General features: G+C 44.8%; 1 protein-coding gene across 4 annotated transcripts in view; it reads left to right on the top strand.

Annotated features, from left to right (window-relative positions):
- The window catches only part of LOC132341396 (ubiquitin-associated protein 1-like), an 85,627-nt gene that overhangs the window by 52,418 nt on the left and 10,394 nt on the right, over positions 1 to 22,815 (top strand). For all 4 annotated transcript variants that reach the window (XM_059872941.1, XM_059872939.1, XM_059872942.1 and 1 more), the window contains 4 exons: positions 9,724 to 10,650; positions 18,928 to 18,963; positions 19,398 to 19,595; positions 21,044 to 21,145. In XM_059872941.1, the coding sequence (XP_059728924.1) occupies positions 9,724 to 10,650; positions 18,928 to 18,963; positions 19,398 to 19,595; positions 21,044 to 21,145 (1,263 nt within the window). The remainder of the gene's footprint in view (positions 1 to 9,723; positions 10,651 to 18,927; positions 18,964 to 19,397; positions 19,596 to 21,043; positions 21,146 to 22,815) is intronic.

Raw genomic sequence — 22,815 nt, forward strand, 5'->3', positions numbered from 1 at the left:
TGAATCTGACTCCATATTCTTAGAAGGCTAATTTATCATTTTATGATACTATATTATTTTAAAGAATACTTAACTAAACTATACTAAAGAATACTGAAAGGATACTTATAGAAGGCTAAAAAGATGATAATGAAAACTCGTGACTCTTTCTAGAGCCTCGACACAGCTTGACCCTAATTGGTCAATAAGTCAAAACAATTCACATGAAACCAATGAAACAATCACCTGTTGCATAAACAATCTCCAAACACATTCCACATGTGAGCAAAACACAGGAGAAGCAAATGAGATCAGAATTTGTTTTCCTTTTTCTCTGAGGTTTCTCAGCTTCCCAGGAGAAAATCCTGGGTGAAGGGATTTTTCAGAAAATATGACTGTGACACTTCACCCTTTTTAGTATAATGAAAATAAAAAGAGACTGCATTTGTAATTCTTCTGCTGGGCCCATGCAGAAGAGGGAACAAACACATGTCGAGAGGTTTATCCGTTGCCAATCAAAACCTCAGTCATGTGCTGCCATAGAATGATCATGCAGATTCTTTACCTGTAGAACATCTACTTCTGTCATATCACTAAAACAAGGCTTACAATATAAGAAAATGCAAAAAACATGCAAAAAATGTTCATTGTTTCAAGTCCAAACAGCTGAGTTTCAGGAAAAGGTCCATTGACTGGAGATGTTGCTCTTTGACATCCCTGAAAGTCCTTCTTGGTCCTGAAACAGGCTTGCAGAATCCTGAAACAAAGAACTGCCAAGGAAAGTCACCAACAATTATAAAGAATCCATTTATATTTATCCAACAATATTAAAACATTTAATTGAACAACTTGGGCTGAGGCTGACTCGTGGCTTTCCAGCACTATGAGCTTGTAGCTCTCCACCTTTTTTTTTTTCTTTTTTCCTTTTTTTTTTTTTTTTTCAGAAAGAACAGCAGCAGCAGAGGGTGTTTTGGACCCTGCGCCACTGGGCAGGACAGTGTCCATGGCCCTGGTCCGTGTGGGCGGACCAAGGACCCCAGACTCGGCCCACAGAATGGTGGCCCCGGGGCCAGGGATCAAAGCCCCCAAACCTGGTGGTGGGCGGGCCAAACGGCCCAGACCCAGCCCGCAGGGCAGGGTCTTTGTTCTCACAGCCCGCCCCCACCACGCTGCCAGTGCCTTGGCAACAGGAGTGACCGAACTCCTCCTTCCCTCTCCCCCCAGAACCACTGGGGCACGCTGGCACCTGGGAAGGAGAAGCTTTCCCAGGGATCTCCATCCCAGATCTGGGGGTCTTCTTTTCCCAGAACAAGTGAGCAACGCCTGTCGTCCGCTGCGCCCCTCTCCTTCGCAGTGCATACAACAGTGGTCCCGCTTTCTGCTTCCCGGCACCACCCCCACCCCCTCAGGGTTTGAGGCCAGAGGCAGCACCTCTGGGAGCCACCTCCCCCATGCCGCTGGCGCGCGCGGGGGAAGTCAGGCGTTCCGAGCCCCAGCGAGAAGCCCCCAACCACACGAAAATCGGCCCGCGAAAAACGCTGTGTCCCAGAAAAACACTGAGTTTCAAAGTGTTCAGCCGGGAGGCGCTTGCATGCAGCTGTCGAGCTGTGCCGCCTCCACTGAGGGTCAGGCCGGTGGCAGGCTCCGACGCAGACGCTGATGCGGATGACAGAGTCCCTGAAGGCGGCGGAACCGCCGCTGGGGGCGGCAGGGCCGCGCAAAGAAGCATGCCGCGGTCTCTCTTGGTTCTGGGCGGGGCGGCGCTGGCGTGATCTCTATCGCTGCGGGAGAGGTTGTGGGGCTGGGCGCTGGCACCAAATCGGATCGTGGAGGGGCTGCCGTGGCTTCCTCTGGATGCGGGGGGGGACAGGACAGGCGCACTCTGCGGCACCGCTAAACCGTTGCTTAGCAACACGCCGGAATCTGCGAGGAGCACTTCCGGATGAGGTGGGAGCGGTGGAGGCGGCAGTGCAGACGCGTTCTGCATCGCCGCAGAACTGTTGCTTAGCAACACACTGGAATCCGCGAGGGGTGGTTCCAGAGACAGTGGGAGCGGTGTTTGGGTCGGCACGGGAGGCGGCGGGGCCACAGGCAGCTCTCTCAGCCCTGCCGGAGCGTTTTCGGGATGACACATAGAGACGGAGACACGCTCCATCTTAATGACAGGCTGCTGTTGCTCACTGCTGCCAGCCATTGCGTTGCCTGGCAACCCGGGCGAAACAGCGAGAGACGGTGCTGCGAGCCGGAGGCCGGTGGCCGCCTCCCTCCGCGGGAGGGGCGGGGCCAGCAAAGCTGGCTCACACGCCCCACAGGGGAAGGGAGCAGAGGGGGGAAAACAGCTCCTTTTGCGCATGCTCCAGAGAGGCAGAAAAAACCTTCTGAGCCGTGGGCAAAACCACCCCTCCCCCCCCACGGTGCGAGGGGCCTGGAACCAACAATTCCTGTCCTTAGACGGATTCTTCTCCTGCTGGCTCTGGCAGGGGGGCTGGTAACCCCCCGCACAAGACGAGGTCCCTCCCCAAGGGGGTTTCTCGGGACTTTAGCTGGTCAAAGTGACCCCAAGATACGTTAGAAAATCTCTTTTCCCAGCCCGGCAGTCAAAGAAGGAGTCAGAACTCTTCAGTTCTTGGTCTCAAGGTTGTTTATTGTTTCTTATCTATAAAATTCTTTCTCCTGACCTGCCGAGGTCCACTCAGCAAGACAGTCAGAGGCACTCTGCCTGCCTCCAGAGTGGTGTTACCTTTTTATACTAAAAACTATGTGTACAATATTTACAATTACTTTCCAATACCTGTTGTATTGCACTAAATAGTTTATTTAGTTGTTGTTTTGCACTGGGTGATGGGAAATTTTTACTGAGTATGTTAGGTCACGTGGATGGGTTTTTTCCCCTCCCCCATCACATGGTCTCTCCCTCACACACCCCCCCATTATACACACCTGGTGGTCTGTCCCATGGGTACCCCTACCCTCGCCCCTCACCAATGGCATCCCATTGGCCACGGTCCTCTCTCCCCGCCCCCATCCCTTGGGTATAAAACTCCACTGTGAGGATGTCATGTCCTCTTTTCTACCTGGGTGGTCGCCATTTATCAGAAGTATCTTCTAAGCCAATAAACACGATACTCGTCCCCACGTGGAGAAGAGCGCTTCTCATCTCTTACTTTCGTCTATGCAAGTCTGTGTGGGCTAGAGTCTGAGCTAGCCGGATTTGGACTCATATAAAGCCCAGAAACCCACGGATTGTTGCAAATACCTATCATCTATGTTAGACAGTGAGCTTCTACTCTAAACCAATCTAAAAGTGCCAACATCACAGTAGAAGATGAAGGCCAAGAAGAAGAAGGAGGAAGGCAGGACATGCCCAGATCCCTCCATCTTGCCCCCTGAACCCCCATTCTAAAAACCCAAAAAGATCTATTTTTCACCCTGTGATAAATTCACTATCATTCTACTTAAACTTTCGTGGCTTGTAATTCTTCATATAAGGTTGGTAGTTGTTTTTCCCAAGAGCTAAATCAAAGGCACAGGGGTCTTGGGCTCTGTGCCAAGATCTCTGAGCCCCCTCGGCAGGGGCTCAAGTCCTCCAGGGCAGCCAGAAGAATTTCCTGGGTTCTGACAGAGGTTCTCTTCCTCAGAACAGGGAAAAGAGCTGCATACGCTGGAAAAATTCAACACACGCCCTCACCCCGCTCGTATTTTTCCCCAAAATAGAGATCCAGTGTCTGCCAGGCTCTCAGGTCCAGTGAAAAACTCTTGAAATTTTGCCCATCTGAAAGACTCATAGAAATGTCTCTTCACCATATGAATTCTGTCCTGCAGAGCCCAAAATCTCCACATCCAAGTAATGTCCTCCTCCGACCGAGAAAATTGAACCTCTGTTTCTGAAGGCACCTCTTCCCAACCGTCCCCCCACATTTTGCATAGGACAGCACTGTCAGGAGGGGAAGAGTTAACAGTACCTTGCAATAGTGTCCAGTTTCAGCAAGCTGGTCAGAACAGGAATTCTGTTCTGTGAATGTCTCCTGACATGCTATCTGGAAAAATTCAGCAGATCTTCTGCGTTTTTAGCCTCGGCTGTGAACTCTGCCCGATATCAGGGTCTTGGTTCTTCAGCTCCAGGCTACAGCCAAAGTCTGGGGTCACCATTTATTGTATTTCCGGGGTGCCCAGACAAAGGAGGGAATGATGAATCTGACTCCATATTCTTAGAAGGCTAATTTATTATTTTATGATACTATATTATTTTAAAGAATACTTAACTAAACTATACTAAAGAATACAGAAAGGATACTTACAGAAGGCTAAAAAGATGATAATGAAAACTCATGACTCTTTCTAGAGCCTCGACACAGCTTGACCCTGACTGGTCAATTGTGGGCGAGACGGGGGGTAGCACGGTCGGGACGGACGGAGACAAGAGATCTCTGAAGCCAGGTCGTGGAACTTGCGGTTTATTGCAAAGGGCATGGGTACAGGGCCCTGCTGGGAGCTGCCAGCTGCAGCTCGGAGCAGGCCCTAGAGAAGAAAGGGGTAGAGAGGATGAGAGGGTAAGAACGTAAAAGGCAAGAGCTAAGAGCATAGAAAAGTAAGTAAGAGTAAGAGAGCAAGAGTGCGAAGTTCCTGTTACAATACAATAAATCATCTTCTGTGTTGAATATTCTGATTCTCACTAACCAATCTAGTACAACACACAAATCCTATAGCATTTACATACAGCCTATAAGAATCACTACATTACCATACTGTGCTACATTTTAAACCCTAAAAACTACTCTTCGGACCCCTTCTGCCAAGCTGGCAGGGTCTGCTCAGACCCTTGGACCTGCCTGCTTGCAGAGGGTCTTGTATCATCAAAAGGGGATTACCTTCAGCCAGCCACACCATTGTTTTCCTGTTGTTCAGTAACTAAGGGATCTCAAAGCTTGCTTTCATTTCAATCTCGGTTATAGTTTCTACATTCTCAAAGTCTTTTGCCAGGCAATCATATTTGTAAGGCTTTCCTGTTTCATTTTCCCCAACAGTCAATAAGTCAAAACAATTCACATGAAACCAATGAAACAATCACCTGTTGCATAAACAATCTCCAAACACATTCCACATGTGAGCAAAACACAGGAGAAGCAAATGGATAAGAATTTTCCTTTTGCTCTGAGGTTTCTCAGCTTCCCAGGAGAAAATCCTGGGCGAAGGGATTTTTCAGAAAATATGACTGTGACAGACCAGTCACAATAGGGTGTTTCTTCCACTCATTTCCAGTCAGGCTCACATCAGCTTCCATCAAAGTCAAATCCTGTGATCCCCCTATCACGCCAGTGATAGAGACAGATTCAGCCCCCACATGTCTTGATGGGATTAATGTGCATTGCACACCAGTATTGACCAAAGCTTTATATTCTTGTGGTTCAGATGTGCCAGGCCAACGAATCCACACAGTCCACAAAACACGATTTTCCCTAGCCTCTACCTGGCCAGAGGCAGGGCCCCTCTAAGCCTGATTATCCTTCTTTCCTTGGGCATATGTCTTGGAGGTTCCTTCAAGGGGACTGGACATGTCATCATCATCATCATCATACCTGGCAGTTCGGCTACGAGCAACTGGAGCTGCTTTCCTTTTGGTGGAACTTCCTCTCTGAGTCTTGCCTTCCTTCAATTCATGCACCCATTGGGGCCAGAGCAGCAGTAGATTTTCCATCCCATCTCCTCATATTTTCTCCGCAATCACACAGGAAGAACCACAGCTCAGCTCATGGGGTGTACCTTCTCTCTCCATCTGGGGAACGTCTGCGTTGGATACCAGAACCTCTGATCTGTACTGACAAGATTTGGAGGTGGTCTTCTTTAATCTCCTCTCTGAGCTTCTTATGATTCACCTCTATCTTGTCCTCTAATTTCTGCAGACGTATTTCCACCGCTGCGATTCTGGCATGTGTTGGGCCATGTACGGCATCTGCATATGCTCGGAGCTTCTTTGCCATATCAAGCACGGTTTCATCCCTGTCATCCCCCTTCATTATGGTTAAAGCAGAAGCGTATTCGTGTGGCCCAAGTCATAAAAGTTTTCACGACATCACAGGTGTGCATGGTACCAAGTCTGGATTCCTAGTTGTTATGTCATCTGAGAAGATAATCTCTGCCGCTGCCATTTCTCTCAGGCGTTGGATCCCTTGTTCGATAGCCTTCTGTGGCATTCACATTCTCTGAAAAAATTTCTTCACTCAGGATTTTTCTCCTGGGAAGCTGAGAAGCCTCAGAGAAAAGGAAAACAATTCCTATCTCATTTGCTTCTCCTCTTTTTTGCTCATGTGGAATGTGTTTGGAGATTGTTTACCCACAGGTGATTGTTTCATTGGATTCTGGTGTGAGTTGTTTTGACTCTTTGGCCAATCAGGGCCAAGCTGTGTCGAGACTCTGAAAAGAGTCACGAGTTTTCATTATTATCTTTTTAGCATTTAGTAAGTATCCTTTCTGTATTCTTTAGTATAGTATAGTATTTTTTAATATAATATAGTATCATAAAGTAATAAATTAGCCTTCTGAGAACATGGAGTCAGATGCATCATTCCTGCTTTCGTCGGGGCATTCCCAGCAAATACAATAGTATTCCACTGGGTTTGCTCCATATATAGATCGTCTGCACACAGGTATCTTTGTGTTACACTTTCCAGGACCCGTGCCCAGAGGCTGTGAGGGTTAGCCCTCCTCATCATTCCTTGGTCGATGATGGGATCATGGGACAGGGATCCCAAATGCCTCGCTTCAGTGACATCCAGAATTGTAGCCTTGCCTGCAGCATCCCAAAGATGGACTAACCAACTAATTACGGATTCATCAGGTCATCGAGTGTAATCCTTCCTTAGGCCATGAAGGTCCTTCAGGGAAAAGGACTCAGTATTGGCTTCTGATCTTTTTCCAGTTGCTTTGACTCCTGATTTTATGTCGGGAAGCGTTGAGGGTCCTTCTGCATCATCATCATCCACTGGTCAATCGGTCTTGTCTGTGCACTTTCCACTTCTCGTGCTAGTAGCAACAGCCATTGGTTGAGGCTTACTGTCTGGTTTAGCTACTGGCTTCTTAACTGGGGTGTTGGCTGCACCCTGAGTGACTGGGATAGCTGCTGATTTATCTCCCTGCCCCCCTTCCTCTGTCTGCTGCCCTACAGTATCTGGCAGTGTGCAATAAGCATAGGCCAAGGCCCAGCTTATTGCAATGATCCTTTTCTCCTTAGAGTCATCATGACACTTCTCTTTCAGGTATTTCCCCATCTCAGCTGGGTTCTGAATTTGTTCACGTGGAATGTCCCAGATTATAGGGTCAGAAAATTCCTTCAGGATTTGGCCCATATCCTCCCATTTCCCACACCACCCAGGATTTTCCATGCCTGGGTCTACTCCTGGGTCAGGGGTCTCATCAGCCCCTCTAGAAATCTCAGCCCTCATTCTAGAGAAGCTGCAGACTGTATAGAGGAAGCTTACCAGATTAAATACCAGAAAGATGGTCTCTTTAACATTCAAGGGAAACTGAACATTTTCAAAAAGTGACATAACATTCAGAGGAGAAGAAGGAAAGGAAAGGCTGGAAAGTCTCATTCCCTGCTCCTCCTCTAACCAACTGGGTGCATAACCATAGCCATGAATCATTCATACCTGGAACAGACCCCAGCATATTGATTGCACCATGCTAGAGATGACTGCTGGGGATATTTCTCCTCAGAGACACCTTTAGCTCGCAGGCAGTTGCAGGCAGGCACTCGGAATAGACCCATACGAAGTACAAACTCGGTTTACCTCTAGAGAAAAAAGTTCAGGCGATGGTGAAGAGAAAAAGAGCGGGTTCTGCTGGAGAGTTAAATGCAGAGTTTATTCCAAGGTGACACAGATCTGAATCTCAGTACATCCCCGACAGACCCCGACTGCATGGTTCCAGCACCTTTTAAACTCACAGGGAGGTGGGAGGGAGAGGATAGGTGAGCCACCAACCAGGTGGGAGGGGGAGGGTTTCAGGGGACAATGACACTTGGACAGGCCAATGACTCCAGGTCTGAAAAGCATCTTTTGAACTTCTGCCAATCACACGATGCTCTAGCTGGAATGTGGAACTTGACAGACAGCCATTAGGAAGAGGGCAGGGGGGAAACAAGGAGGAAGCAGAGCTTCACACCACAACACCAGCACCTTTATAAACTTCCTACAAGTCATTACCACCAAGCCCAGCCCCATAGCTATTCTAATCAGTGCCCCTCTACTGCAAAAACTATGTATTAGGTACAATACCGGAGCTATTTCTGGATAAGAAAATAAACCTAGGGACCATAGAGATATTAAGACCTCAAAAAAACCTAGGGACCAGGAACACATGCAAGCCTCCACCCCAAGAGACATTATGAATTCAAACAACATGGCTACTAACTGCTCTATACCAACACAGAGTAATTGCAACCAAAAGACAATTAGAACAGGTTTTTTTCCACTCTCTTGAGCCATGTGTTGGGCACCAAAAATTTGTCCTAGTTGGGGGCAAATTTGGGAGAAAACCTCCAAAAGGGGCCCCCCCAGAAAGCAAACCCACATGGCCTCTCCCCCCAACTTGTTTGGTAAGGATTTCCTCAGAGAGAAGTGGAAAAAAACCTGTTTATTTAACAGGCAAACACTCTCCAGCACAAAAAATTAACAATACCAGATGACAAAACTCATTCGCTGCTCTGAAGAGATGACAAATTCAGAAAATCTCTCCCGTGGGTGGTTGTTCTCTTATCAGACCCTCCAGCACTGGGAAAGGCTGCTGACCAGAGTAGGCCCTGGTAGGCTACAAAGTGCAAGCTCTCAGTGTTTCCCCCGGGTCTCAGTCTGGAGCAGGTTCAAACAGTTGCAAAAAAAGGGAAAGAAAAACAGTCCAGGGAACTTCTCTGCCTCAGCTAGTTAAACTAACTAAAAACCAACGGAGTGCTGTGTTCTGCCCCATCCATGCCCAAACACCACAGTGGAGGAGTGAGAGCAGGCTGATAACAAAACTCTGTGCTTCTTCTTCTCCCCGCCTTGGCTCTCAGAGCCAATCTTGAAGGCACAGAACATAATATCCAAAATAAACAAAACAGCTGATTGGGGATACAAGCATCATAACGTCATCCTAGGGCATGGTGGCAGCGAATTCTTCCTGCGGTAGGAGCAACTTGACCATTCCCCTCCAATCCTCAGAGCAGGAGAGAAAGAAGAGCTGTGCCCAGACCCTCACCCCTCAGCAAAATCTCCTGGTATCTCTGCCCTTCCAAAAGAAAGCCCCTCATCTGAAAGGCTGCAGCCAGCTGCACCCCTTCCCCCCACTTTGGCCACTTATTTTGTCTCTCTTAAGTACCAGTCATTATTTTCTCTTAGACAACAAACGGGAGAAAATTCCCTGAGAGAAAGGAAAAAAACCCCAAAAATTTTAACCTCCAACAGATCAGTAGCTCTTTACTAAAACTAAGTGTAAGAAGGAGGCAAAATATGATACTTTAATCTAGACTATAGACAGCTTTTAGTGATAGAGACAAAATTAACTGTTTCTGAGGTCTTTTGGTTTTGTCAGTCTATAAAGCTACAGACAAGACATGCTGGGAAACAAGAGGTGCTGGGAAAAATTTATGCCTGTTCATGGTAATTCGTGTAGCTCCTATTCTGTTACTTATGTTGCTGTTAGAAGTAGTGGCTATGATCCTGATATAATTTATCTTTTTTCTCCTTTCCTTTCCCTTCCACCCCTGGCCAGTATGACTTCTCACTGGAAAAGAAAACAATTGAATGGGCTGAAGATATCAAAAGAATTGAAGCTGCCCAGAGAGAAGCTGAACACAAGGCAGAAGAAGCACTAGCAAAATTGAAAGCAGCTTCAGAGGACATCACCAAAATGGGGTTCTCAGAGGGACCTTGCCCTGAAGTCACACCTCCTCCTATTAACCCCATCCTTGCTAGCCTGCAGCACAATAATATTCTTACTCCCACACCAGCCAACAGCAGTGCTGTGAAGCAAAAGGTTCTCAGTCCACCTCATCCAAAAGCAGACTTCAACCCAGCTGATTTTGAATGTGAAGAGGACCCTTTTGACAGACTGGAATTAAAAACTATCAATGATAAGGAAGAATTAAAAAATATCCTGGAAATTCATGTTGGTACTACTAGGCCAATTGTTGCCCAGCTATTTGATAATACTTTGCCCAAAGTAGAGTCTGAGTCTGTGTTGCAAGATGAGAAAGTTCTGACATCCATAGAAAGGGCTACATTGGATTTCAAACCCCTTCACAAACCAAATGGCTTTATCACTTTACCACAGTTGGGAAACTGTGAAAAGATGTCCTTGTCTTCCAAGGTGTCCCTGTCCCCTGTCACTTCAGTCAGCAACATCAAATCCCTGTCCTTTCCCAAACTTGACTCTGATGAGAGTGATCAAAAATCATCAAAGCTTATGAGCACTTTCCACAGCACTACCTGTCTCCACAATGACACTTTGCTCAGCTCTTTGCAGACCTGTGCTCAGAGTAAAACCAGTGAACTGAATGGACACCATACGGTGGGTCTTTCTGCTCTAAATGAGGACAGTGGCATGGAGACATCAACATTATCTTCTTCATCCAGACTGTCTTCCCTGGCTACATCAACAGTTTGTACAGAAGAATCATCTCAAAACACAGCTATTATGGTAAACACGCAGTGGATTAGAGTTGGGGTTGCTGGGGAGATGTGGAGTTGTGAAGGTGCAGAGACAGATGTTGCTTCTAAAATGTCCTGTGGTTTTAGGTTCATTTAATGGGAGAGATGTGTAGATCATGTGTGGTAGTTCGTCTTCATTTATGTTGCAAATTGATCAATTAAACAGGTATTCATGCTGGCAGTTCTGAACCTCAGATTATTACTTCACACATTCCCCTAAATCTGGTATTTTTAGACCAGTTCTGGTGATTTTGCTTTCAGCTTTTTGGTACTTGTTCATAGTTGCACACCATTGAGCTAAGCATATGAGATCTTTGTACAGTCCTGTGTTTTGTCTTATCCAACTGAGAGATATAAGATTCTGAACTGCTCTTAGGTTTTGAACTAAATCTCTTCTAGATTTGTTCTTCAGTTTGCTTATATATTAGCTGGAAATAATGGAAATGCCAGCTTTTCAAGGAATAGAAGCAATCACAAATTAAAAACACATGTGCTTTGTCACTGGGGAGAAAAAGTGCTTGCAGTTAACCTGGAGTGAAAGAATTGTCTTTTTTTTTTAATGTTTAATTTTTTTTTTTTTGGTGAGATACTTTTTAAAATTTACCGTCTTCTTTGTAAAGGAGGGGGCAAGGATTGCTTTCTGAATACTAAAAGCAGTCTGGAGGAAAATCTTGGATCACTAATGTTACAGTTGGTTGCTGTACAGCTCTGAGACAGGAGTTTGATGTTTCCTTTCTTCAAACTTGTAGTAAGTTCCAAAATTATTTTGGGGACACAACTTCACGCCAGTTATTGTCTAGGAATAAGAGCAGAAATTTGAGTAAGTGTTGAGGGTAGACCCCAGCTAGCAACCAAGCTCCAGGCAGCCACTCGGATCACTCCCCTGCCAGCAGGATTGGAGAGACAATCAGAAGCAGACAAGCAAAAAAGGCCTTGATGCTGTACAAATGCTATTCAGCAATAACAAAAACATTTCTATGTTATCAACATTGTTTTCTGCACAAATCCAAAACATATAAGTCCATACTAGCTCCTGTGAAGAAAATTACCTCTACCTCAGTCAAAACCAGCACATTCCACCCCTTATTCCTGTTTTGGTGCGAAAACACAGGTGTCTGTGAAGGAAGGCAGGAGACTTCCTTGAAATAGAGAATGTAAATCCCCTCCCTCCGAATTATTATAATTTTGAAATTAAGGGGCTCTCAGGCAAAGATATGGGCGTAGGAATAACAGTTCTTTTTTAGGAAATAAAAATAAAATAAAATAAAAAAAAATGCAGTAATACGAAACAATACTGACAGAGTCAGAATATGACCTGACACCCTGTTGGTCAGGGTGGTGGTAGCAGTCCAATTAAATGGTGGCTGCAGTCCTCCTGGAGTGACAGATGTGGTTCTGTTGAAGCAGTGATCTTGTAGAAGGGTGTAGTTTTTCTCTGGAGATCCAGTGGTGGTGTAGATGGGCCTGGTCTTTCTCTGGGAATCCAGTAGGAAAAGGCTGCCTGTGGTGTTCCAAATCTCAGATTATATCCATGTAGCAATGCTTGGCTCCTCCCCCTGGACAGAGCATCATACAATGGGATGATGTAATTTTATCAGTCATGCAGTGAGACTCAATGGCCCATTAACAGAAGATATTTCCCCAGAGGGAGGACTGGTTGTGGAAGAGATAAAGAAAACTGCCCCACCTGGTTTTAACAGGTGGCCCAATTAACAGAAGATAACTGCCCCACCTCTAACAGAAGGCAATAGAATACACACCCCCAGCCACATCTTGCATTTCTAGCCTAAGACAATTCCACAGTGTTTACATAATGTGTACGTCCTACACTATCCAATACAAGCTCATTAACCACCCCACTCCTTCCCATTCTTTGATATAATACACAGATATCATTCCCTTAGTCTGCAGGTCAGGACACTCCTGCCTTTAAGGCTTCTCTCCTCCATTGGTTCATGTGGTTTCTGTTTGTCCTGGTTTCAGCTGGAGTAGAGTTAATTTCTTCTCAGTAGCTGTTACAGTGCTGTGTTTTGGATTCAGAATGAGAATGGTGTTGATAACACAGCAGTGTTTTAGTTTTTTGCTAAGTCATGTTTATCCTTAGTCAAGGACTTCTTTTTTCCTTGTCTCATGCTCTGCCGATAAAGAGATTCGCAAAAGAAACTGGGACGGAGCGTAGCTGGGACAGGTAACTCAAACTGACCAAAGGGATATTCCAAACCTTAGAATGTCATGCTTAGTATATAAACGGTGGGGAGTTACCCAGAAAGGCAGCCAATCTGGGTTCAGGAAGGAAGGGCGGGAGGGGGGGGGGGGGTGTCTAGCATTGGTCAGCAGGTGGTGAGTAATTGCATTTTGCATCACTTGTTTTTTCCCTTTTTATTATCATTATCATCATTTTCTATTATTGCTGTATTTTACTTTATTTTCAATAATTAAACTGTTCTTTTCTCAAGTTACAAGTTTTACTTTGATTCTTTGCCCCATTCCACTGGGGCGGAATGGGAGGGGGGGGGGTTGAGCGAGTGGCTGCATGGTGTTTAATTTCCAGCTGGGCTTAAACCATGACACTGTTATAGTGATTCCTGTAACATACAATTAAAATAATGTCTGGCAACAATTTAAAAGTATATCCATTACAATCTCCACCCCTGGTCCTTTTGGGCCAGGTTATAGCTTTTAACATTGCAATGAATTCCCCTTGTTTCCAGCCTGGCTGCAACAAGGGGTTTCCTGCTAGAGTCCACCATTATTAGTCCCCATCATAGTCCTCTATGGCTGCAGGGAGACAGCTTCCTCACCATGGTCTGCACCACAGACTGCAAGGAATCCTTGTTTCCCCCTGCTCCAGCATGGGGTCCCTCCCATGGGAGACAGTCCTCCACAAACTTCTCCAATATGGGTCCTTCTCATGGGCTGCAGTTCTTCACAAACTGCTCCAGTGTGGGTCCCTCATGGGCTCACAAATCCTGCCAGCAAACCTGCTCCAGTATGGGCTATTCTCTCCACAGGTCCTGCCAGGAGCCTGCTCCAGTGCTGGCTTCTCATGGGATCACAGTCTCCTTTGGGTATCCACATGCTCCTGTGTGAGTCTCCTCCACAGGCTGCAGGTGGATCTCTGCTCCTGTGTAGACTCATCCATAGGTCACAGTCCCTTCAACTCGAGTTCACACTGGAGTTCCAGCCTGTCCATTACAGCAGCAGTGCCCTGGCAATCTGCTAGCCCAGGCATATCACCATTGCTGTTATCTAAACACTCCCAGGCACAATACAGTGAGGCGATGAGTAGCACAGCACTACAGCAAGCAGAGGAAGCAAAAACCAGCCACTAGTGAGCACTACACTGTAAAACAGTCAGGCAAGCAAGCCCATGGCAAGTGCAGGAGCCTGCCAATTAATAAACAGCACTAACAGCTATAAATTTGTCCTAGCACATTCCAATCAAATCTGCTATCTTGAACCCTTTGATTCCCAAGTTGAGTGCCAAAAAGGACTGTTGTGGTTTAACTCCAACCAGTAACCAAGCCCCACACAGCCATTTGCTCATTCCCCTGCCAGTGGGATTGTGAAGAGAATTGCAAGGGTGAAAGCTAGAAAACCTGTGAGTTGAGATAGACAGTTTACTAGGGAAAGCAAAAGCTGTGCACAAGCCAAGCAACACAAGGAATTAATTCACTACTTCCCATGGGCAGGCAGGTGTTCAGCTATTTTACAGCTGTGAAATGACATATAATTACTTGGGAATATAAATGCCATCACTCCAAATGTCTCCCCCTTTTCTCCTTCTTCCCCTGTCTTTATATACTGAGTATGATGTCATAGGGTATGTTCTGAGTATGATGTCATAGGGTATGGAATATCCCTTTTGTCGGCTGTGGTTAGATGTCCTAGCTGTGTCTCCTCACAACTTCTTGTGCATCCCCTTCCTCCTCACTGGCAGGGCGGTACAAGAAGCAGAAAAGGCCTTGACACTGTGCAAACCCTGCTCAACAGTAATAATAAAAACCCCCTCTATGTTATCAACAGTCTTTCCAGCACAGAACCTTATACTAGGTACTGTGAAGAAAGCTAACAAGCCCAGCCAAAAACAGCACATCAGTAAGCTTGTTATTTTTTCTCCCCAAAGAACCTAAGATCTGAACACCAGTACTCATGAAGCCTAGTGAAAGCTGTATGGTCAAATCCTCTAGCTGGCTCTAAAATAATCTGGCTATTTCTGTCCAATATAAATGATGTTTCAGTGGTTCCATGGCCTTACTGACATATTACAGGGTGTTGTGACACCATGTGCTCTGAAACAAGTGACACTGCTGCTCTCCTGTTCTCTCATCTCTTTTCAGACTTAGGTAAATGCATTATTGATTGTGAATTACAGTATTCTGACAACTAGTGTATTTTTCAGCACAGGAGAACAGCTGTTTATTGATTACTAGAACAAATTTAATACAGTAAACTTTGGCAGAAACAGCAGCATGCTGAGCAACTGCTCACTGTTACAGATCACAGGTTTGAGAGGTGACTATCCTCGTATGTAGCTCAGTGGTGAAAACTTGAAGTATGACACATCTCTAGTGGTTAATATGAAAGATCACTTACAAATAGATGACCACATTTTCACCTCTGACTATTCAAATCTCTATGCTGGATTAGAACTTATTAAAGACTAAGAGCGAAGGTATATTCTCAAGAATACTGTAAGGAAAGATACAAACTGATAAACAAACAAAAAATAGTTTTGTTAGGAGAAGTAATCAAGATCTTCATTCGAAACTGTTTCTGTTTTGGAAGTAGCAAACGAAGAAATAGGTATGCCAACAGAACTAGACTTCAGAATGTACTTGTTTCATATTTCCACAATATGGTCCCAGTGGCTGGAAAAGGACAGCTGAGTTGCAAGAAATTGAATCACAGAATCATTTAGGTTGGAAAAGACCTTTACGATCATTGAGTCCAACCTTTGACCGATCACCACCTTGTCAACTAGACCAGCGCACTGAGTGCCATGTCCAGGTCTTCCTTGGACATGGTTTGTAAATGTAACAAAATTTTTGAAATTGTAATTGAAGTAAATGTAACAGAAGTCCTCAGAATGTAGAAATGATAGAAGGAAGTCACAGTCATCTCTGTTACTGGGAGCAGAAGGGGCATGACTCCCTTCAAGGTTACGCAAGAATAAGCCTGTCCTTTTTAGAAAGCCTCAGAACAATTAAATGTCCCAGTGTATTTCCCAGTGGCTTTTATATAGAATTTTTTTTCTCACAAGACTAGAAATTGTAACTTCGGATTTGGAATCTCCACTGGAGTTTATGCTTTACCAGTGAATTTGATCTAGGGTTCTTTGGATAGAAATAAACTTGTGATTTCTCTGAGACTGCATTGATTCTCTTCTGGGTGGTCCCTTCTCCTCAGTGTGTTTATGGTGGGTTTTTTTTGATTGTTATTTTTTTTGTCTTGGTTGTTTGGGCTTTTTTTTTTTTTTTTTTAAGCTCACTAGTTTGCTTTTTGCAGCATTGGCAGAGGGGAGAAATGATTAGTGAAGTCAGCAGGTTGGAATTAAACAAAGCTGATCAGAGACCTGATTAGTATGATGCATTTAAAGAAATCTGGATGCTGGAGAATGGGGTGCTCCTGGTAGACCATTCAGAATATATATTGCTGCAGTAGCATGATGTATGCAGGCACACCAGCTGCAGACAGGGCTCCCGGCCTATAAAGTCCCTAAAAGTAGGCACAGTGTACAAGTACATTCTGAAAGCAATGTATGTTTGCTTCTTGAAAGGCACCGAAATGCAAGTTTGAGATGTAAGGGGGCATGACTGCTGAATGACCAGTTCTAGCTTTGTCCCCCAAAATTCCTGTAGCTGTTTCCCTAATCCACTGAAAATCACTGACCTCAAACACAGGTTGTTAAGCTCAAATACACTGAGAAAGAGTAGTTGGTCCTGGAGTCTTGAAGGTCTAGTCTAAGAAGCAGTCTTGGTTTTCCTGGCTGCAGCATTCATAACAAAGCATCATCCTTCAGTTTGATAACCAGCTGATTTCAGGGTTACTCTAGAACCCCACTTCAGTGTATCCCATATTCTAGTGCTTTTTGCTTTGGCAAAAGTGTCTGGAGGAAGAGTGTGTGTGAAGAGCTTTGGACCCCTGTACCACCATGAGGAGAGGTTCTTGCACAAACCAGTCCATCAGACCAAACATGATTTCTCAGGCTTTGTGTCCTAGAAGATAAATTATTACCCTGGAGATGAAAATGGGTAGAAATGCAGAACAAGGCTTTCCCCCCCCCCCGCCCCCCGCCTTTTATTCCCTCCTTCCCTCCCCCAATAGATAGAATTTGCCAAAATTCTAACATATAGTCTCAAAATTGTTTTTCTATGAATAGGGGGTTTTTCATTGTGTTGGTTTTTTGGTTTGTTTGGGGGTTTTGTTTGTTTGCTTTTTTCAGTTTGGGCCCAAAGAAGGCTTTTCTGAAAGATGTAGACAAGCTTTCAAGCAATCTATGTTGGCTTAAAAAGATATTAAGGAAAGGCAATAAACATAGGCCCTTGGTCCAAAGTAATTTCTTGCAGTCTTAAAATTTGATTTAAAATGCAGGAAGACTTTTAAATGGATTAATTGAAAATGGCAGAGTTCTGATTTTGCACTGCTGTTATCTTGGGTAAAGTAATATAAAGTGAAGGGTTGGTTCTGCCCTCTGGCAGCCTGGTTCTGCAGAAATGGAGCAGGTGTACAGCAAGGAACATTATCCAGCCTTGTTGGTGTACTGAGAATGGGACCAAGTTTTGGGCACTGGTAGAAAAATTGCATACTCTTTTTAGCCAGTGTGCCATTTTGCTCGTATATGGTGGTGGTGTGGATAAGTGATTTAGGTCACTTAAAGAATCACCAGCAAAAGTATTAGCAAAAGTGGTTTTAATATGAATTTATAAAAGCTCAATTTAACAAAGTTTGATGGCAAGGTTCACTCTATTACTTACTAGATGGATGAAATATACAAAAGAAAATCAAATTAGAATTTATTTAGAATCATTTACACAGAGACCAAAGATGCAAAAGGGTAAGAGAGACCCTCCTGTTGAGTCACAAGGTTCATAGTGGACCCCCTTGGTTTCTAAACTCCTGACAGAGCTTAGGTGCAACTAGGTCCAATTTTAGTATCAGGCTTGGACAACGGTTTATGTCTAATGGAATTAGCTACATGGATTTCATTAGTATTAATTCAGCATGCTATCAGTCACTTGCCAAGGATCTGTTGTGAAATAAAGGGTATCTCCACCTCAGGTAAAGAATATAAAAAACTGAGAGACATCCCAGCTCAAGGGGAGAGTCACTGGTGTGCAGTCCAGTTGCAATTTAGAGAGAACTCAAATTGGACTCGTCCAAAGATCTGTTGTTGATAAAAAGTGTCTTTGCCTCCAGGAGCAACCTTGAGAGGCGTCCCAGCTCAAGAGGAGACAACTGCCCTGCAGCCACGCTGCCTAGCAGGGAGAGCTCAAAGGTGGCTCACTTAGACTGTCATATTTATGGGATAAAGTGTTTGGCTCATTGTCAAATTGCATATGATGGGAAAAGTATGCATGAGACTTCTTAAACCCACAACTTTCTTTGGTCCTTGATAAATGCATCTTGGAAAAATCACACACAATTCATGTGGTAATTGCAAAATCATGTTCCAAGCTCATATGCATCAATGCTTTCTGCTCCTTTGTGTTTCATAGAACTACAGCTCAGACCTTTGCCTCCTTTGGAGCCTGTATCAAACTACTGCAGGTTTAGTTAAGGGGGTTGAGTGCATCCATCACAGGTGTATGAAATGAAGTGCTTTGAGAGTAGAAAAGAGGTATGTGTTTCTCTTACTCCTCATGGTCAAAAAAAATTAAGGAAAGTCTCTAGGCAATGATTTTAAAATTATCACTGTTATTCAGCCAGCGTGTTACACTGAGCTTTGTGAACACGTAAAAGTCACAGTGACAGAATAAAAAAGCTTACAATTATTTTGAGAGGGGACACATCCTTCTTGATATATAATCTGTTTTTATAGAGTGCTGAAAGAAAAAATTATCCTTATGATGTCTATTCTATAACTTCACATAACTGTGTAATGTCTGCATCTCACATGTGGAAACCTGATCAGACCACAAGTCTCCCTAGTATAGTACACTTATTCCCAGATCTCTCCCATAAAACCCTTCCTCCCCAGCTGTAGCAAATTCTGTTCACTGGTGCATAATGTTTATAGTCATCTTATTTGTATGTTGTCCAACAGGTGCACCCAGACTACAAGGAAACAAAAATACTTACGGTAAGTTCCCAAATACCTGTGTGCTTGCATTGGATCATGTTTCTGAAAATCTCCAGAAGTAGTGTTCCTTTGAGTACAGAAAAATCATAGGTGATGAGTAAACTGGGGGTAAAGAAAGCAATCTGCATGCTTCTGTTGAGGTACAGGGTTGACTATATCATGTGGTTGGGCACTGAAAGGTTTTCATCCACTAGTGGGAGAGGATATATTGGAAAGAATCTGAGTTGCTGGTTGCTGTTTTGAGGATTAAAAAAGTACGGTGGGAATCAGACTGTGCACTGCTTGGTTTCATCCGAACAGTGAGTAACTTCCCAAGGGCAGTCTAGAAAGCCTCTTGGATTAATTATATGGGGTACCCTGGTTCTGCACTAGCCAGAAACAGGATGAGGGGATGCAGATGACCATCACCTCAGGCTCTGGATTTTCCCCTTTAGGTAACACACCAAAATTTCCCGGTGTCTAAAGTGCCCAATAATATCAGCTGCACAAAGCAGTCAGGTGACCCCGCTCCTGAACTACAGCAGGCCCTCTCTGCTAGTGAGAGGCAGTGCATAGAGACAGTTGTCAACATGGGATACGCACCTGAGGACGTCCTGAAAGCCATGAAGAAGAAGGGGCAGAACATAGACCAGGTAAGAGCTTGTGGAGTGGGGAAGAAACCCTTGATTGGATGCTGATTCTGCTGAGAAACAAACCTAGGTTTGCAAAATGTATAGGGGGAATATATTTATTCTAAAAAGGGGTTGCAGCCTGTAACTGCTGTGGTGTTAACCACTAGAGTAGTTGTCAGCTGGTAATAAAGGCTCCCAAAACCAAAGAAAAGAGTGTCCACACTTGTTTCTGATGAGAAACTGAGTCAAGCACACCTGTGGGTGCTGGGTAAGAGCTGCACTGAGCTTGGGATGGGCCCTTAGCTCCATGTCAAGCTGGGAGAGGTACTGCGCTTTCCCAGAAGCCACAAAACCATCAAAAGGAAGCTTAGCATGGCTCTATGCCATGCTTAGTGCCATGTAACAAAAAAACAGCCAACTTCCCTTGTTCTGAGCATGGGTTGCAATGCTGATGTCTCTACTTGTAGAGAGGGATTTTGCCCCTGCAGGCTTACAACATCCCTGAAAGCCTCTTGCAAGGCACGACTGACCAACTTTCTTTAAGTGTGCTGTGTTGCTTCCTGCCTCGTTGTGTTGCCTCAAACACTTGTTAAATCCAGGTCATTGAACATTAAGTGCTGCAGGGTGAAGTATGGCTCTGTGTCTTGGATCCACTTCAAACATTTTAATGCAGGAAGAGTGTGGCCAAACTTTCTGTGTGGGAAACCCTTGGTGAACTGTGTGCAGAGCATTGCCTGGCAGGACTGTGCCTGTTGCCTGGGGAGGAGGAGCATCCCAGTGACTCCTTGCAGAGCTGATCTGCTTGCCCACTACCTACATATCAAGAGTGATTTAAGCTGTGTGCTGGAGTGAACTGTAGTATCAAATGAAAAAAAATGTCCCTTAGGATGGTGGTTTTAAATCCTGCTGTATTTGCAAGCTGTCTTATTTTGTGGACCTAGCATTACCTATCAGACATTTCCCCCACCTCTCAAAATTGAGGACAGATAAGAAATTTGGCAGTGGTTTCTGTGCACGTGAGCTGGGATTTGCAGCTCACTCACTAGTATGCTGAGTTGATCTTTAAAGGCTGAATGCTTTCAGATTGCATCAGCTCTTGTGACTGGCTGAGAGGAAGCTAAAAGCTGAGACATCTTGACTGTTGAATCTACAGTTTCATCTTAAAAACTTGTAGTATAAAAAGCACAATTAAACTTCTAAAAATTGGCTTGTGAGACTGTTTTGACTAGAGCAGATGATGTTCAGAGCTGGTGGGAGAACACAGGAGGACAAAAGGGTTCATCTGCTTTCTCTGAACAAGTTTTTGCATAAAGACTGTCTCAGATCTACTAGGAAGATTTTTGTCTGAGTCCCTGGTGAAGCCTGGGTTAAAGTCATGCTGAGCCCCTCTGCATGTACAAAGACAGTATTCAGCCATGTGTTGCAGATGCTGCCCTGCAAGCTTAGTTTCTTCTCTTCATTCCCCACAGGTTTTGGATTACCTGTTCGTACATGGACAGCTTTGTGAGAAGGGCTTTGATCCACTTCTTGTTGAATCAGCTTTGGAAATTTACCAGTGTTCAGAGGAGAAGGTGAGGACACAATGTGTGCAGGAATAGAGACAATGTGCAGTTCTTCTGGCTGATGTAATTCTGGCTTTTGTGGTAATGCCACCTTGTTTCCAAAACTGACTGCTGAAGGGCATTCCTGTTGTGATAAAGTGACTGTGTTAAAGCATTAGAATTATACCATGTTCCTTTATCATTCTCACTTGCGTGCATTTTTATGGAGACAGGATTTTTTTAAGACCCTGCTTAATTTGGTTGCAATGGTTTGAACCCAGAGTTCTCTTGTGGGCGAGGTGCTTGGTACAGAAACAGTTAATTTCAGAAGCAGCAAATTATCTTTCAAAACCTGCCAGCCTCCCCTGGCTGTGAAATTTTTTAATTGTTTGGCTGTTTTACTGTCTTGGTTTGGATAAGACAGGTGCCTGCTAAAGAAGGCAGGAGCTTCCCCTGAAATGGAGAATGCAAACCCTCTCCACCCCTCCAAATTGCTATGAATTTTAAATTAAGGGGCTCTCAGGCAAAAAAATATGGGAGCAGGAAATAACAGTTCTTTAATAGGGAAGGGGGGAAAAAACATAAAATGATAAAATAAAAACAATGCAGTACACTAAAATGACAGAGTCAGAACTCAACCTGACACCCTGTTGGTCAGGGTGCTGGCAGTAGTCTAATTGGAAAAGTGGCTGCAGTCCTCCTGAGGTGTCAGGTGTGGTTCTGTTGGAGCAGGGGGTCCTGTAGAAAAAAGGGTGATTCTTCCTCCACAGATCCGTGGAAGTAGAAGCAGCTGCTGTTCCTCTGGTGAATCCAGTGGAGAAGCTGTGCTGGTGTGTCAGAATCTCCTGATTATATCTGGATAGCAATGCTCGGCTCCTCCCTCTGGGCGGAGCATCTCACAATGGGATGTTACAGTTCTTATCAGCCATGCAGTGACATTCAATAGCCTCTTATCACGGGATGCCCCCTGCTGAGGGAGGAGTGATTGTGATCTCGCAGGGAGAGAGATAAGGGGAAATTGCCCACTTAACACTTAGACAACTGCCATACAGATGGTAATAGAATACATTTTGCCTTGCAATCCAGAACATTATCTACCTCTTATTCTATTTCTATCTGCATCACAATGAATCTTTACACACAATTCTCACTTAAGACTAGGTTTCTCTGTGGTACACAACGGCTTTCTCCATCTTTTTGCATTACCCACTAAGTGTAACTAGGTCCTTGAGCAAAAACAATTCCACGGATGGGTTTTTCTTTGCCTGAGGTGGGAGTAATCTAAACAGTCTTTCCTAAAATACCTTTCATGTGTACAACAGGGACTTTAACTCTATGTACAGTGTGCAGGGGTTCAGACTGGGCAGGACCAGCTTGATTGATAGACTCTCTGGTGTTGACCATCCAGGTGGCTTTTGCTAAGTTCATCTTTCAATTTCTAAAAGTCTCCCCACCAAGTGCCTTCAGGGTAGTCTTGAGTAGTCCATTGCACCATTCAACTTTCCCGGCAGCTGGTGCATGGTAGGGGATATGGTATATCCATTCAATACCATGTTCCCTGGCCCAGGTGTTTATAAGGCCATTCTTGAAATGGGTCTCATTGTCTGACTCAATTCTCTCAGGGGTTCCATGTCTCCAGAGCACTTGCTTTTCTAGGCCTAGGATGGTGTTCCGGGCAGTGGCGTGAGGCACAGGGTGGG

Source organism: Haemorhous mexicanus, chromosome W (assembly GCF_027477595.1).
Source record: "Haemorhous mexicanus isolate bHaeMex1 chromosome W, bHaeMex1.pri, whole genome shotgun sequence".
Taxonomy (NCBI): domain Eukaryota; kingdom Metazoa; phylum Chordata; class Aves; order Passeriformes; family Fringillidae; genus Haemorhous; species Haemorhous mexicanus.